Consider the following 16,686-nt stretch of genomic DNA (forward strand, 5'->3'; position numbering starts at 1 on the left):
TACTTTTTGGTTTCCATTATAATTTCTTCTGTGGGACATGGGATATTTAGCTATGCATTTAATGCTTTTTTTAGGCTTAAAATTTTTTTTTGAGGCATTGTCCTCTGTCATCCCCTTCTCCTCTTGCCTTCAATCTTTCCCAGCATCAGGATCTTTTCTAATGAGTCGGCTCTTTGCATCAGGTGGCCCAAATTATTGGAACTTCAGCTTCATCATCAGTCCCTCCAATGAATATTCAGGATTGTTTTCCTTTAGGATTGACTGGTTTGATCTCCTTGCTGTCCAAGGGACTCTCAAGAGTCTTCTCCAACACCACAGTTCAAAGGCATCAATCACAGAAAACTAACCAAAGTGATCACATGGATCACAGCCTTATCTAACTCAATGAAACTATAAGCCATGCTATGTAGGACCACCCAAGATGGCTGGATCGTGGCAGAGAGTTCTGACGAAACATGGTTCACTGGAGAAGTGAAGTGAAGTTGCTCAGTCATGTCCGACTCTTTGCGACCCCGTGGACTGTAGCCTGCCAGGCTCCTCTGTCCATGGGATTCTCCAGGCAAGAATACTGGAGTGGGTTACCATTTCCTTCTCCAGGGTGTCATCCCGACCCAGGGATCGAACCCGGGTCTCCTGCATTGGAGGCAAACGCTTTAACCTCTGAGCCACCAGGGAAGTCAAGGGAATGGCATACCACTTCAGCATTCTTGCCTTTAGAATCCCATGAGCAGTATGAAAAGGCTGTACGTTACATGACTTTTTTATTTTGTAACTGGAAGTTTGTAACTTTTGACTACCTTCACTCATTAACCCTCATTCCTACTTCTGGCAACCACCAACCTATTCTCTTATGAGCCTGGGTTTTTGTTTTTGCTTCTTCCCCCCCCCTCCAGATTATACATATGAATGAAATCACACAGTGCTTTTCGTTCTGTCTGATGTATATTACTTAGCAAAATACCCTCTAGGTCCATCCAAAGATGGTTGCAAATGGCAAGATTTCATTCTTTGTTACGGCTGAGTAATATTCCATTGTGTGTGTGTGTGTGTGTGTGTGTGTGTGTGTGTGTGTGTATCTATATCTGTCTGTCTATTTATCTATATGTGTTACATCTTCTTTATCCATTCATCAATCGATGGACCCTCAAGTTACTTCCATATCTTGGCTATTGTAAATATTATAGCAGTGAACATGAGGGTGCAGATGCATACATCTTTTAAAAAATTTGCTATTGGCTTCTAGCTTAATTCCACCATGGTCTGAGATTATACTCTGTATGATTTTAATCTTTTGGATGTTGTTGATTGAATATACAGCTTGGTCTGTAGTCAATTGGTGTCTGTGTATTCTGTGTTTACTTGAAAAGAATTTATATTCTTAGCTCTTGGGTGCTCTATGTCAGTTATGTTTGTTAACCATGTTCAAATATTCAATAGTTTTTACCTTTAATAAGTATTAAGTGAAAGTGAATGTGAAGTTGCTCAGTCGTGTCTGACTCTTTGCGACCTCATGGGCCGTAGCCCACCATGCCCCTCCGTCCATGGGATTTTCCAGGCAAGAGTAGTGGTGCTTTTTCTTTTATTTGATGTGCTTTTTCTGTCAGTGAGACTTGTACATGAAAATCTCCCACTGTATTGGGAATTCTGTCTAATTATCCTTTTAATTCTGTTAGTTTTTTCTATTTATTTGCAGTTTGTGCTATTATATGGGACTTCCCAGGTGGCTCAGTAGTAAAGAATCTATCTGCCAAGTAGGAAATAAGGGTTTGATCCCTGGACTGGGAAGATCTCTTGGAGGAGGAAGCAGCAGCCCACTCCAGTATCCCTGCCAGGAAGATCCCATGGACAGAGGAGCCTGGTGGGCTACAGTCCATGGGGTTGGAAAGAGTCAGGCATGACTCAGAGATTGAGCATGCATGTCACTCACATGAGTATGAATTTAGAACTATGTCATCCTTATGAACTGGCTCCTTTGGCACTGTGGATTTTCCCTCTTTGTCTCTGGTAGTGCCTTTCCCCTTAAAGCCTAGTTTGTTTGCTTTTAACGAAGTGGCATCAACTTCCTTTGCTCTAGGTTTTTCATTCTGTGTGTGTATTTTTTTCCTTTTCCTTACATTTACTTTATTTATTTTTTTAAGTAGCTGGGTTTTACTTTCTTTTCCCCTAGTGTGACAATCTTTCTCTTAATTTAGGACATTTAGGTTACTTAGTTAACATAATTGCTATATTTACACTGAAACCAACCATTGTACTATTTCTTTACTGTCTCATTCACATGTTGCTTGTTTCCTCTACCTCAGGGTTATTAACTCTGAAATTTCCATTGTAATTTTCCATCACATTACTCTCATTTGTCTTATGACGGTGACTTTCTTATCTTTTGTAGGTAAAGATAGAGTTTTTAATACCCCACTGTGTGAACAAGGAATCGTTGGGTTTGGAATTGGAATCGCAGTCACTGGTGCTACCGCCATAGCAGAAATTCAGTTCGCAGATTATATTTTCCCTGCTTTTGATCAGGTGAGAAAATTGCGTTTTGCCATAATGGAGCATTTCTAAGGCAAGTCTATAAAGTTTGGAACTTTTAACTCCAGTCTCCTGCCCCCTATCTTAGGAACTTTTTGTTACCTTTGAGCTATTTTGTTATGGGCATATATCTAAAGATTAGATAAAATGGCTTAAGAAAATGGATGGGAATAAAAGGACTCAGCATGAGATATCTCTTCTCTCTTTTCCCTTCAGATTGTTAATGAAGCTGCCAAGTATCGCTACCGGTCTGGGGACCTTTTTAATTGTGGAAGCCTCACCATCCGGTCCCCCTGGGGCTGTGTCGGCCACGGGGCTCTCTATCATTCCCAGAGTCCTGAAGCTTTCTTTGCCCACTGCCCAGGAATCAAGGTATTCTCCCTAATGTACTTGGCTTGCTCTCCATTTGATGTTTCCTTTTTGGTTCATTCTATTAGTATTAACTAATATGCTTATCTAGAGAAAAACAATTAGAATTTTTGGAATTTATGTGAATTTAATTGTTTTTAAGAAAGAGAGCTTTTATTTCTTTTAGATTAAGCACCCAGCCTAGGTTTATAGACTGTTCTTTTTGAAGTGACAATGGCTTGACCCTAATGTTAATTTCATACACTTCAAATAATAAGACCGTCTCTTTCAAAACTCTATTTTTTTTGCAATAAAAATCATATTTATTTATCAAAATAGCATATTTTACCAAGGCATAAAAATGAAAATGACAAAGTAAGATATACATTCCTATCTATCTTTGGCACGTTTCACAAATTTGTTAGAAAGGCCATGCTTGCAAATTCCATTTGAGCAGAAAGCTCTGTTTCTTTCTTCTGTGTTTTAAAAATATTTTTATTGGAGTATAGGTGATTTACAATGTTATTAGTTTCAGGTGTACAGCTAAGTGAATTGGTTAGACATATACATATATCCACTCTTTTTTTTTAGATTATTTTCCCATATATAGAGCATTACAGAGAGTTGAGTAGAGTTCCCTGTGCTATACATTAGGTTCTTAATGGTTATCTATTTTCTTAAGAAAAACTTTATTTTGTATTGGGGTACAGCCAGTTAACAATATTTTGATAGTTTCAGGTGAACGGCAAAGGGACTCAGCTCTACATATACATGTATCAATTCTACCCCAAACTCCCCTCCCATCCATGCTGCCGTATAACATTGAACAGAGTTCCGTGTGCTGTACAATAAGTTCTTGCTGGTTATCCATTAAAAATATAGCAGTGTGTAAAGCTCTGTTTCTTTCTAATGGAGCTTTCTCACTTAACAGTTGATTCTGGCGTAATTTTAATAAATCTACTGCTTAGACCATATTTACCTCATAGTCAGAGGAGTAAAACTTTTGCTTTCAGTCTGTTTCTTACTTTTTAAATACAGTGACGTAAGACTTTTTTACCTTGGTGTGTTTTCTAGTCCAGGATAAGGTAATACTTACTCAAGCAATTAATTTTGCAGCCTCTCTCTCTTTTATAGCCTTCCACAATAATTTTAGGTCTTTTGATTAAAATATATATATATATATATTTGCTTATTTTATGTCCTAATTTTTAACAATGTTTTCTTTTTTATTTTCTGAAAAGCTTTCCAGTGAGTCATTATAGAAACTCATAGATATGTCTACCCAGGGCTTTATGCCTGTTTTTCAAAAACAGGAGTCATTTGTGGATGTGTGTGTATGTTCTACTACTTTTTCAACCAAATCAAAGTTGTAAAATTTTGTAGTTAAGTAATGGTTTGCATAATTTTTTTTAATATAAGCTGCAAGTGGTAGTTTGGGACAGAAACATTTCAGTCAATAGTTATTTTTGTGCTTGAGCTGAAGATCAATTCATGTTCAATGTCTGTATTTTTAAGACCTCGCTCCCCTCCACATTTTCTCCTTTATTTTATCCTAAATGAGAATACACATATAGTACAAAAGGCTAAAAATAAACATGAAGAAGGCAGATGAAGAAAAGCTAAAATAGGAACATAAGGTAAAGACATGGTGTGTTACAATGTGCTGTTTATTTAGCAGTCTATTTTCAGAAAATAGTGAGATTTGTGCTATTTTATTTTTTAAATAAAAATCCTTCACTAAAACTGTATAAAAATGATTTTGAAAGTCAAATACAGTTTGCTTCAAGCAATCTTATTTGAGTCTTTGTGATAAATTCAGATATATTTTGATGATAACTCTTCCTATGTGACACTTAGGTGTATGCAGTTGTTTAAAAATGATTAAACTGGACAACAGCTTGTGATTTGAACCAAAGTGATGTAGAAGTTAAGAACCTGATGAGTCAGAACTGGTGAAAGTCTCTGATGTAGCAAGTGATGTAACCTTGGGCAAGTTACTTGGTTCCTGCTTACACCTCATTCTTTTAATTTCTAAGTTGGAGAAAATAATAATAGCTACTTCATGGAATTGCTATGAACAGTAAGTGAATTAATCCACATAGTGAGTTTAGTCCAGTTAACACACTTGCTACCTGCTGCCTTTACTATCACTTTCCTCATTGTCAACCTCATTTTCAAGAAAGTCCTGAGCCCTTTCTCCAGCTGGAAGTGTGCCGGATCCACACTTTCTTTTTGGTTTTGCAGTGAAGTGAAAAAAGAAAAAAAGAAGTGAAAGTGTTAGTCCCTCAGCAGTGTCTGACTCTTCTCACCCCATGAACTGTACCCTACCAGGCTCCTTTGTCTATGGAATTTTCCAGGCAAGAATACTGGAGTGGATTGCCATTCCCTTCTCCAGGGGATCTTCCTGACCCAGGGATTGAGCCTGGGTCTCCTGCATTGCAGGCAGATTCTTTACTGTCTGATCCACCAGAAACTTTTGCAGTAACTATATGTTGTATTACCTCGATCATAAAGTTCAGTGGATTATTTTTCCACTTAAGAAGTGAAGGCCAGATTTATCATGGGAAAAGAGATTTTATTTAGCATGTTAAATTTGGAGAAGAAACTTGCATACCTTTGAAAGCAGCAGTAGAATATTAGCAGAAAAGACTTTAGAGGTCAATACAGGAAGATATTGACAACTTTACTCATTTGCTTTGGTGAGTGTTCTTTGTGGTTTCCTTTTATTTTTTAATGTATGTGGAAGTTTAGCTCCTTGCAAAAATAACAGTATCTAAATTACCAGAATATGGTGGGCATGTGATAAATATTTGTGGAACAAATGGAATTGTTTTGGATAATATGTAAATTTTATGATTAATAGTAATTAGTCTAAAAATACACGATTTCTATATTAGTAATGATTATTTAAATTTTGACTCTTATAAATGAGTTTACTGGGAGACATTTTCACTAAAATTGTCTTTAAAAATAATCTGTTTTTGCAGGTGGTTGTACCCAGAAGCCCTTTCCAGGCCAAGGGACTTCTTTTATCATGCATAGAGGATAAAAATCCTTGTATATTTTTTGAACCTAAAATACTTTACAGGGCAGCAGGTAAAAGTTTTTTTTATTTTATATTTATAAACATCTTTATGCATTTTTTTGGCATAGTTCAAAATTAAAATTTTTCTCTATAAAGCTTGATTTGTATTTTCATTTTGGAAAAAGATCTGATTTCTTCTATACTTAGTTTGTCCTCATCTATATATTTTAAGTTAACTTTAGGGGAAATCCTGTAGTTATTTAAATCTTAATTTTGGAAACAAAGAAGCAATATGAAGTGGTAGCAAGAATGTAGGGATTATGTTTGGCTACACAGTAGATGTTAAGTGGATGTGAGTTGAATAAAAAGGTGAATGAACTCATTGTACTAAATAATAAATGCCCTTATAGCCAAAGTGTGTTTATAGGTCTTCATCTAAATTGGGATTCCTTTGAGAGTGAAATTATTGTTCAGTCAGTCATGTCTGACTCTTTGTGACCCCATGGACTGCAGCATACCAGGCTTCCCTGTCCTCTGCCATCTCCTGGAGCTTGCTCAAACTCATGTCCATTGAGTTGGTGATGCCATCCAGCCATCTCATCCTCTGATGTCCCCTTCTTCTCCTGCCTTCAGTCTTTCCCAGCATCAAAGTCAATTCTTCACATCAGGTGGCCAAAGTATTGGAGCTTCAGTTTTAGCCTCAGTCCTTCAAAATGAATATTCAGTGTTGATTTCCATTAGGATTGACTGGTTTGGTCTCCTTGCTGTCCAAGGGACTTCTAAAGAGTCTTCTCTAGCAGCACAGTTCAAAAGAGAGTGAAGGGGCCACTGTTAAGCTGTGACATAAGGTCTACACTGGGATGGGCGTCTGAGGCAGATGAAGTGTTTGGTCACCCTCCATCTAGAATCGTCATTCTGTAAACACTCATCCATGATAGCTACTTTTTCAGCCATAAAGGACATTTAATCATCAAACTGTTTATTCTGCCTAAAGTGTATCTTTATTTTGAATTTGAGAAACAATTGCTTTGGCAAATCACTCTTTTCCATGAATAGTTAAACTGAGAAACATTTTGTTTTACGGTGATGTGAATTATGTACATTTCAATACATGTGTAAAGATATTAAGTGTTCAGTTGTATAGATTTGACAGTCTTATGTGTCTACATAACCACTCTGTAAAATAAGACTGAAAAATTTTCATGGCTCCAGGAAGCTCCCTCCTGCCTTCTCTCTGCCAATCCCTTCTCCTCACTTTCTAATTGCCTTTAGCACAGATTAGCTGCACACAGTTTTGGGGTTCATCTAAACAAATCGGCGCTGTATATATTCTTTTGTGTTTGCCTTCTTTAGCTCAGCAGGATAGTTTTGAGATTCATTCATAATGTTACTTGTATCAGGGGTTTATTCCTTATTACTGAGTAGCATTTCCACCGTATGAATATTTCACAGTTTATCCTTTGCTGACGAACAAATGATCATCATTGTTTTTAGTTTTTGTCTATTTTGTACAAGGCTGCTCTGGACATCCTTGCATAAGCGTTTTTGTGAACATGTTGTTTCTTTCTGTTTTAGAGGTGGTGGTGGGGAAATAAACATCTAGGAACAGAATTGGTGTGTCACAGAGTAGATGTAGGTTGAATATTCTAAGACTCTACTGAAGAGTTTTTCAGAGTGCTTTTGCCATTTTACATTTCCCTTGGAAATTTGTCAGATTTTCAGTTGCTCTTAAGCATGCTTTAAATTGAATCTATATACTTTTTAAGAGCTCTACTATTATCTATCCCGTTATGGAATGAAAAGTGACTAACAAAACAATTTGTAATCTTAGGTGAAGAGGAGAACATCAGTGTCATACAGAGTAGCTGTCTGATTTCTACTTACTTTGAATACTCTATGAGTATTGTATTTGTCAGGTCAACCAATTCAAGCTAATCAATTAATACAGGGGTTTTTTTTTTTTTCAGTATTTAATAATAGAGACTGAGTAAGAAACATTTGGAAAATATTCACTTTGTTACGGATTTTGAAATTGGGATTGGTGAGAAAAATGTTTAATGTTATAGGATTCGAGCTAAGAGAATGAGCTTGAGGAATTTGTTTTAGGTTTGGTGCTGGGAGCGATTATGAAAGAGCCAGATGAGGATTGGGGCTCGAAAGTTTTTCCGCAGTTTCCCTGTGATTGATTCTGTGCCATTTCAGGGGCTCGTTTCTGTTGCTGTGTTGTGGTTTGGTTTTTCTGGCCTCTGCCCGTGACTTGCAGGGCCTCAGTTCCTTGATGAGGAGTTGAACCTGAACCCTTGGCACTGATAGTGCTGAGACCTAACCACTGGACTGCCAGGGAACTCCTTCAGGGACTCTTAACTGAAGCTTTTCTTGATCCCAATTATGTGTGTTAGTCCCTCAGTCAGGGCCAACTCTTTGTGACCCCATGGACTTTAGCCCATGGGCTAAAATAATGTGGTTTGACTTGTCTGCTTCTAGGGATTTATTTCAGAGTACACTGATAAAAGTCTGAGAAAATGATACATTGGTACAAATGGTTCATCACAGCACCATTTATAAGAACAAGGACTGGAAACAACCTGTTTGCCCATACTAGGCGACTTGGGGTTGGTTGCGTAAATTAAACTGGCTCCGTTTGATGGATTATACTTCACATCTCTGTATACTCTCTGTCAGTCAGGGTCTGGTCAGGCCTCACAAGAGTCCCACGGATAAAGTCCCTAAAAGAAGATAGAGTCTCTTTGAGGAGGAACAAGAATAGACAGTGACAGCCCCTTTGAGACTTCAGATATTAGAATATCATATAGCGAATACAAAAAAAGTAGGTTTTCTATTTTAAAAAGACACCTGAAAATAGAAGTAGTAGACAAGCAAATTTGAATGCCTAGAATGTCTAGAAAAGGGAAATAAAAGATGAAAGAAAAGAAAATGCCCTCTGATTTAACCAGAAATTACAAACAGATAAAGGAAAAATTAGTAAACTAAAAGATAAGGTAAAAAAAATAAAATTACCAGAAGATTGTCTAGAGAAGCAAAGAGAAGGAGAATAGGAAAGATATTGAGTATGAAGGGAGAATGAGGAGGTCTGAATATGTCTAAAGAAGAGAGTTGAGTAAGATTCCTAATAAAGTTCGTTAATAGAATTTTGCTGACAAAGAAATTCCCTGTCGTCTTTTTGCTGCTCTATACGATCGGAACTAGATGGATACAATAGGAAATATTTCAGGGGCGCCTCAGCTATTACTTATTTTGCCCTCCAGCAGTTATTTCCCCAAATATAGAGTCATGTTTTCTGTATGATTCTTGAAGCATTTAAAAGATACTAAGTCAGGAGTTCCTTAGGAAGCTAAAGTATTAAGCATCTAAAAAAAAATGCAACCTGCCAACTCAAAGATGTGTTTTCCCTTAATGGAGAATTTTAATCTATATATCACTGAATCCTATTCAGAAATGGTTCAGTTATAGAGCGTAACAGTTATCCAGGGCTTTAGCTTGTATGCACAGCTGTCTCCCAGTAGGTAATTTTTCGGCGTCTGTTGGTCCTTTATTTTCCTGCGGGACATCTTCCCATGGGCACTGCTCCTAGTCTGCTGCATTTGGTTCTGGAGGAGCTGAACTCCATCATCTCAGGGAACGGGTATGTGGCTCCAGCCCAGCTATTCTCACTTTTCTGGGACTTTCTGTATGGAGATGAAGCTGCACTTTCTGTGGGCAATTTGCCTGGGGTGATGTGGGACTGCAGCCATGTCACTTGGTAAATGATGGTCTCTAGTAGAAGACTGTGAGGTCAAACAAACATGTTCACTGTGGGTGGAAAGAAATAGGAACCCAAAGTGAAAATCTGCGCCATTCCTATTCTTTAGGTTAGCCCCTAAACTTCTCTGAGCTCCTTATTTCTTTTCTAAAAAAATTATTTGTATTTATTTATTTATTGGCTGTGCTGCATGGCATGTGGAATATTAGTTCCCTGATCAGGGATTGAACCTTTACCCCCTGCAATGAAAGCACAGAGTCTTAACCACTGGACCACCAGGGAAGTCCTTAATTTGACTAATGAATTTCCCCTAGGTCCTTCAATTTAATCTCACTGTAAGTCAAATCGCCTTTATGTTTCAGTCTTCCGTGTAAACTTTGCTGATAAAAATAGGTAACCTTGACTCATCTAACCTGATAGAGAAAAGATATTCTCTCTTAAAATGAAAACATCCCCAGTTGGATTAGCAAAATAAGCTGTGGCCTTTCACAGCTTGATGTAAATGCTACTTTTGTCCTCAGGCTAAAGCAGGATGCTCATCTGTTTATAATAGTACTTATTACTTCATAAGGTTGAGATAATCCGTGTGCACTGTTTATGTACTTTACAAATACTTATATGCTAGACACAATGCAGTATTATGTAGGCCAGTTGTTAATCCTCAAAATAACCTTGCAAGAAATTGTTGCTATTGCTACTTTATCCGTGAGGAACCTGAGGATGAAACAACTGCCCAAATCCACACAAAAAAGGATTCAAATCCAGACAGTCCATCTCTCAAGTCGAGTACTGGGTGTCTATTCACAGATGGTTCTATTTAATTGCCTCAAAAGCTCTGCCAGGTGGTATTATCCAGAAACGGAAGTTGAGAGAGTTTAAGAAACTTGCTCACAGAGGAATGAGTGATAGAGTTAGGTTTTAAACCAAGATGTTCTGACCCCAGAGGTGGCTTTTTGTCGAAAAGCTTACCCTAGTTTACATCCCATTTAAACACTATTGAGTAGAGGGCATCATTGAAACAGTTTGCTTTGGTGTCCTAGTTTCATGCCAAGAAATATGCTATTGAAAAAAAAATTTCCTACAGAATTAAAATGATTCACTTTTTAATTGAATGGAAGTATATGCTCTCAATAGCCATTCATAAGGCTGTGAATCCTTCCTCCAGTGTATGGGCCAAGGTTTGACTGTATACGGACTGCGTTAACTTCTCCACTGGCATAGGATTAATTTGCTTCTTTGAAAGTTATAAAAATTACATGACACAGTCCGTTGTAGTCACAGGTGCTCTGTGCTGTCATTAAGGGACTTGGTCTCAGGTTCCGAACTAGAGGCAAAGGCAGCTGAAAAACGCAGTTTTCCTGCATTTCAGGGAGAAGGGTAGAACTGTGTGCCTGTCACAGCTCCTCTGAAACTCTTTGATCCCTCATTTTTGGACCTAGTCCCCAAACACTGGTCTATATTCAAATATCTGTGCTGCGGTGGCTCTCCTGTATGTCTGGTCCACAACATTTAGCAAGGATTTCTTGCAGTTCAGCCACTAACTTTTTATAGTACCAAGATGAAAAAGAGGTCGGTCATCCATTCTTTAGACAGCAATTTTCTTGAATTTTATTTCTGTTTATTTAGAATATACAATAGATATAAAACTTGTACCTTCTCAATCTGGAAGGAAAAAGGAAATAGTCCTTGGGAACACATATTCTGATTATGACATTTAAACTTTTAGAAAATGGCAGAGGGACATTTAGAAGAGGTAGATAAGAGCCATTTAGACAGTGTAAAAAATGTAGAAAATAGGTTCAGTTCAAAAAGAAAATGGGTCAGTGACATTATCACATGTAAGCATCTTGTGGAGAAGCTGTTCTTGTATGTCTTTTGAACTTTTTGGTTTTATTTAATTGAATAATTCAGGACGTCAGTGATACTGAAGGAAATATGACTTTCATCTCTGATTCTTCCTAGTGTGGAGAAGTGAGACTAAACGCTTTTGCTACCTTATTTTTTGAAATCACGCTACCCTTTCAGACAAAAATAGATCATAATGACAGCGAGGATTTTCTTTTCTTCTCTTTTAAGCAAATACACAGCTCATATATGAATTCACACATTCTGAAGAGAAGAAAATTGTTTTAAGTAGTTTTTGAATGATAAGAGACTTAAAAATATTTCTGCCAAATACCAGTGTACGCAAAAAAGAATTTGTATTTTTTGTTATAAATTTGTTTTCATTGGCATCATTAAGCGCATTATTTTTGTGTGGACTAGAACGTTTAATACTAAGCATGCTGGCTGATAAGAATTAAGTTCCATCCAGTAATGAGAGAAAATTCATTTGTTGGATGTTAGTTTTTAAATTAAAATGATGCAGAGGATTTAAAAAAACAAATAATGTTACCAAAAATAGTAGTTCCTTACTTTAGCCTTTAGCAAATTCATGCTTCTTTCCCCACAGGCAATCATTTCTAGTAGTTTCTTGTAACATTTTAGATCATCATATTCGTATTAATAAATAATATGCTTACACAGCTTTTTAAAATTTTAAGCATTATTATTTAACTTTCTACATCATGAGAAATGCTGGGCTGGAAGAAGCACAAGCTGGAATCAAGATTGCTGGGAGAAATATCAGTCACCTCAGATATGCAGATGACACCACCCTTATGGCAGAAAGTGAAGAGGAACTAAAAAGCCTCTTGATGAAAGTGAAAGTGGAGAGTGAAAAAGTTGTCTTAAAGCTCAATATTCAGAAAACGAAGATCATGGCATCTGGTCCCATCACTTCATGGGAAATAGATGGGGAAACAGTGGAAACAGTGTCTGACTTTATTTTTTGGGGGCTCCAAAATCACTGCAGATGGTGACTGCAGCCATGAAATTAAAAGACGCTTACTCTTTGGAAGAAAAGTTATGACCAACCTAGACAGCATATTCAAAAGCAGAGACATTACTTTGCCAACAAAGGTCCGTCTAGTCAAGACTGTGGTTTTTCCAGTGGTCATGTATGGATGTGAGAGTTGGACTGTGAAGAAAGCTGAGTGCCAAAGAATTGATGCTTTTGAACTGTGGTGTTGGAGAAGACTCTTGAGAGTCCCTTGGACTGCAAGGAGATCCAACCAGTCCATTCTGAAGGAGATCAGCCCTGGGATTTCTTTGGAAGGAATGATGCTGAAGCTGAAAGTCTAGTACTTTGGCCACCTCATGCGAAGAGGTGATTCATTGGAAAAGATTCTGATGCTGGGAGGGACTGCCGGCAGGAGGAGAAGGGGACGACAAAGGATGACTGGATGGCATCACTGACTCGATGGACGTGAGTCTGAGTGAACTCCGGGAGTTGGTGATGGACAGGGAGGCCTGGCGTGCTGTGATTCATGGGGTCACAAAGAGTCGGATACGACTGAGCGACTGAACTGAACTGAACTAGAATTTAGCCCATCACTTCATGGAAAATAGATGGAGAAAGTGGAAGCAGTGATAGATTTTATTTTCTTGGGCTCCAAAATCACTATGGATGGTGATCGCAGCAATGAAATTTAAAGATGCTTGTTTCTTGGAAGGAAAGCTGTGACAAACCTAGACAGCATATTAAAAACCAGAAACATCACTTTGCCAACAAAAGTCTGTATAATCAAAGGTAAAGTTTTTCCAGCACTCAGGTATGGACGTGAGAATTGGACCATAAAGAAGGCTAAGTGCCGAAGAATTGATTTTTTTCATATTACAGTGCTGGAGAAGACTTGAGCCCCTTGGACTTCAAGGAGATCAAACCAGTCAATCCTAAAGGAAATCAACCCTGAATATTCATTGGAAGGCCTGTTACTGAAGCTTCAATAGTTTCGCCACCTGATGCGAAGAGCTGACTCATTGTAAAAGACCCTAATCTTTCTGAGAAAGATTGCAGGCAAAAGAAGAAGTGGGCAACAGAGGATGAGATGATTAGAGAGCATCACTGACTCAGTGAATATGAGCAAACTCCGGGAGATAGGGGAGAGCAGAGGAGCCTGGTGTGCTGCAGACCCTGAGGTCACAAAGAGTTGGACATGACTTAGTGACTGAACAGCAGCAACAACGAAGAATTTAGCCACCTTCTTTCCTCCAGCTCCATGCCATTCCTCCTCTTCAGAATAGCCAAACTTTTAAAAATATCCCTATAGAATTACAGTGGAAGGTGAAGTCAAGTGGGCCTTAGAAAGCATCACTACAAACAAAGCTAGTGGAGGTGATGGAATTCCAGTTGAGCTGTTTCAAATCCTGAAAGATGATGCTGTGAAAGTGCTGCACTCAATATGCCCAGCAAATTTGGAAAACTCAGCAGTGGCCACAGGACTGGAAAAGTTCAGTTTTCATTCCAATGCCAAAGAATGCTCAAACTACCGCACAATTGCACTCATCTCACACGCTAGTAAAGTAATGCTCAAAATTCTCCAAGCCAGGATTCAGCAATGTGTGAACCGTGAACTTCCTGATGTTCAAGCTGATTTTAGGAAAGGCAGAGGAACCAGAGATCAAATTGCCAACATCCGCTGGATCATTGAAAAAGCAAGAGAGTTCCAAAAAACCATCTATTTCTGCTTTATTGACTTTGCCAAAGCCTTTGACTGTGTGGATCACAAGAAACTGTGGAAAATTCTGAAAGAGATGGGAATACCAGACCACCTGACATGCCCGTTAAGAAACCTATATGCAAGTCAGGAAGCAACAGTTAGAACTGGACATGGAACAACAGACTGGTTCCAAATAGGAAAAGGAGTACGTCAAGGCTGTATATTGTCACCCTGCTTATTTAACTTCTATGCAGAGTACATCATGAGAAATGCTGGGCTGGAAGAAGCACAAGCTGGAATCAAGATTGCTGGGAGAAATATCAATCACCTCAGATATGCAGATGACACCACCCTTATGGCAGAAAGTGAAGAGGAACTAAAAAGCCTCTTGATGAAAGTGAAAGAGGAGAGTGAAAACATTGGCTTAAAGCTCAACATTCAGAAAATGAAGATCATGGCATCTGGTCCCATCACTTCATGGGAAATAGATGGGGAAACAATGGAAACAGTGTCAGACTTTATTTTTTTGGGCTCCAAAATCACTGCAGATGGTGGTCGCAGCCATGAAATTAAAAGACGCTTACTCCTTGGAAGAAAAGTTATGACCAACCTAGGTAGCATATTCAAAAGCAGAAACATTACTTTGCCAACAAAGGACCGTCTAGTCAAGGCTATGGTTTTTCCTGTGGTCATGTATGGATGTGAGAGTTGGACTGTGAAGAAGGCTGAGCGCTGAAGAATTGATACTTTTGAACTGTGGTGTTGGAGAAGACTCTTGAGAGTCCCTTGGACTGCAAGGAGATCCAACCAGTCCATTCTGAAGGAGATCAGCCCTGGGATTTCTTTGGAAGGAATGATGCTGAAGCTGAAAGTCCAATACTTTGGCCACCTCATGAGAAGAGTTGATTCATTGGAAAAGACTCTGATGCTGGGAGGGATTGCGGGCAGGAGGAGAAGGGGACGACAAAGGATGACTAGATGGCATCACTGACTCGTGGACGTGAGTCTAAGTGAACTCCGGGAGTTGGTGATGGATAGGGAGGCCTGGCGTGCTGCGATTCATGGGGTCGCAGGGTCAGACACGACTGAGCGTCTGACCTGAGCTGAACTGAATTTTTTAGTGTATAATTATAGTGCATAATTTTTGGTCAGGTCATTATTCAGTGTTTACCTTGCTATGACTATATTGGTATGATTCACAACTGAGCCAGAAAACTGTATGGTTTTATTTCCTCTTTGGTACACAACACTTTGTTTTCTCTGAAATGTTTTTTTCTCTTCTGTTTTCATTTGCTTGATTTCTCATGTTTCTATGACTAATATAATTCCTACTATCCTCAACCTAATCTTGTTTTTTAATTATATTCAGACACATTAGGTGGTCAGTCTGGTTCTTCTTTTTCCCATAGGCAACTCTCTTTTTTGGGGCCATCGATTAATATAGTTAAGATTGTAGATTTTTGAACCATACTGCCTGAGTTTGAAGTACTTACTCCACTGCTGACCAGTTAGGTGACTTTTGGCAAGCTGTTTAACCTCTGTGTTTTAGCTGTCTCAGCTATACAATGAGGATAATGACAGTACCTATCTCATCAAGTTGATTTAAAGATGAATTGAATAGATTTGAAGATACCAACATAATGAAAGTTCTTAGTCAGTGCTGCTTGTAGTTGATGTGACTCCCAAGGATAACTCAGTTCTATCATTAGTCTTCAATATGTGATTGAAAAAAGTCTATTTTTATATCAGCTATTTTATCTATACATATGAGGGCAGTGATAAAATTTGCTCAATGCAACTTGAAAGTCCAACAAAGTTCAATTACTCCATCTGATCTACTTTAGTTTTCTCTTTTTTTCCAATTAAAAAAAATATGCCTATTGAAAATAACATGTTTTAATATTTCAGTGCAGACAACATTATAGTTTTGTAGTTAGCAATGCCTCACATTGTTTTCTTAAAAGGATTAGTTTTTTCTCATTATAAAAGTACCTCATGGTCTACTGGCAAGCTTTGATGTTTAACAAACCATTTAGGGGCCCAAATCAACTTTCTGTACCGCTTGTGTACAGGCCAGCAATGTAGGCTGAACTCACCTGAACAGGTCAGGTTTTAGGTGGGCTCTCTAATAGGTCTGTCATCAGTTGCAAGTCAAGTGTGGGTTGAATTTGCTGATGTTGGTTGGGCTGTCTCACGTACCTAGAGCTGCGGTTGGTGCGCCTTGGTCTACCTGTCTCGTTTTCCAGCAAGCTAGCTCAGACTTGTTCACATGCTGGAAGCAACTGTCACAGAGAGCAAGCAGAAGCATGCGAGGCTTTTGAGTGCTAGGCTAGGAACTGGCATACCATCTCCTCCGCTCGAGTGTGTTGGCCAAAGCAAGTCACAAGGCCGGCCCCAAGTTCAGGAGAGGGGCAAAGAGATTTCTACATCTCCATGGGAACAAGTGCAAAGTCACATAGCACAGGGTGTGGACAGACGTTAAAGGA

At 38.5% G+C, this 16,686-nt stretch overlaps 1 protein-coding gene across 2 annotated transcripts in view; it reads left to right on the top strand.

Moving 5' to 3' along the window:
* Positions 1-16,686, top strand: part of BCKDHB (branched chain keto acid dehydrogenase E1 subunit beta) — a 269,317-nt gene that overhangs the window by 56,392 nt on the left and 196,239 nt on the right. For both annotated transcript variants that reach the window (XR_011258750.1, XM_069598961.1), the window contains exons 4-6: positions 2,387-2,520; positions 2,743-2,898; positions 5,862-5,970. Coding sequence is in view for 1 of the 2 variants with exons in the window: in XM_069598961.1 (XP_069455062.1) it covers positions 2,387-2,520; positions 2,743-2,898; positions 5,862-5,970 (399 nt within the window). In the remaining variant the exon portion in view is untranslated. The remainder of the gene's footprint in view (positions 1-2,386; positions 2,521-2,742; positions 2,899-5,861; positions 5,971-16,686) is intronic.

The sequence above is a fragment of the Ovis canadensis genome, chromosome 8 (genome assembly GCF_042477335.2).
Source record: "Ovis canadensis isolate MfBH-ARS-UI-01 breed Bighorn chromosome 8, ARS-UI_OviCan_v2, whole genome shotgun sequence".
NCBI lineage: Eukaryota > Metazoa > Chordata > Mammalia > Artiodactyla > Bovidae > Ovis > Ovis canadensis.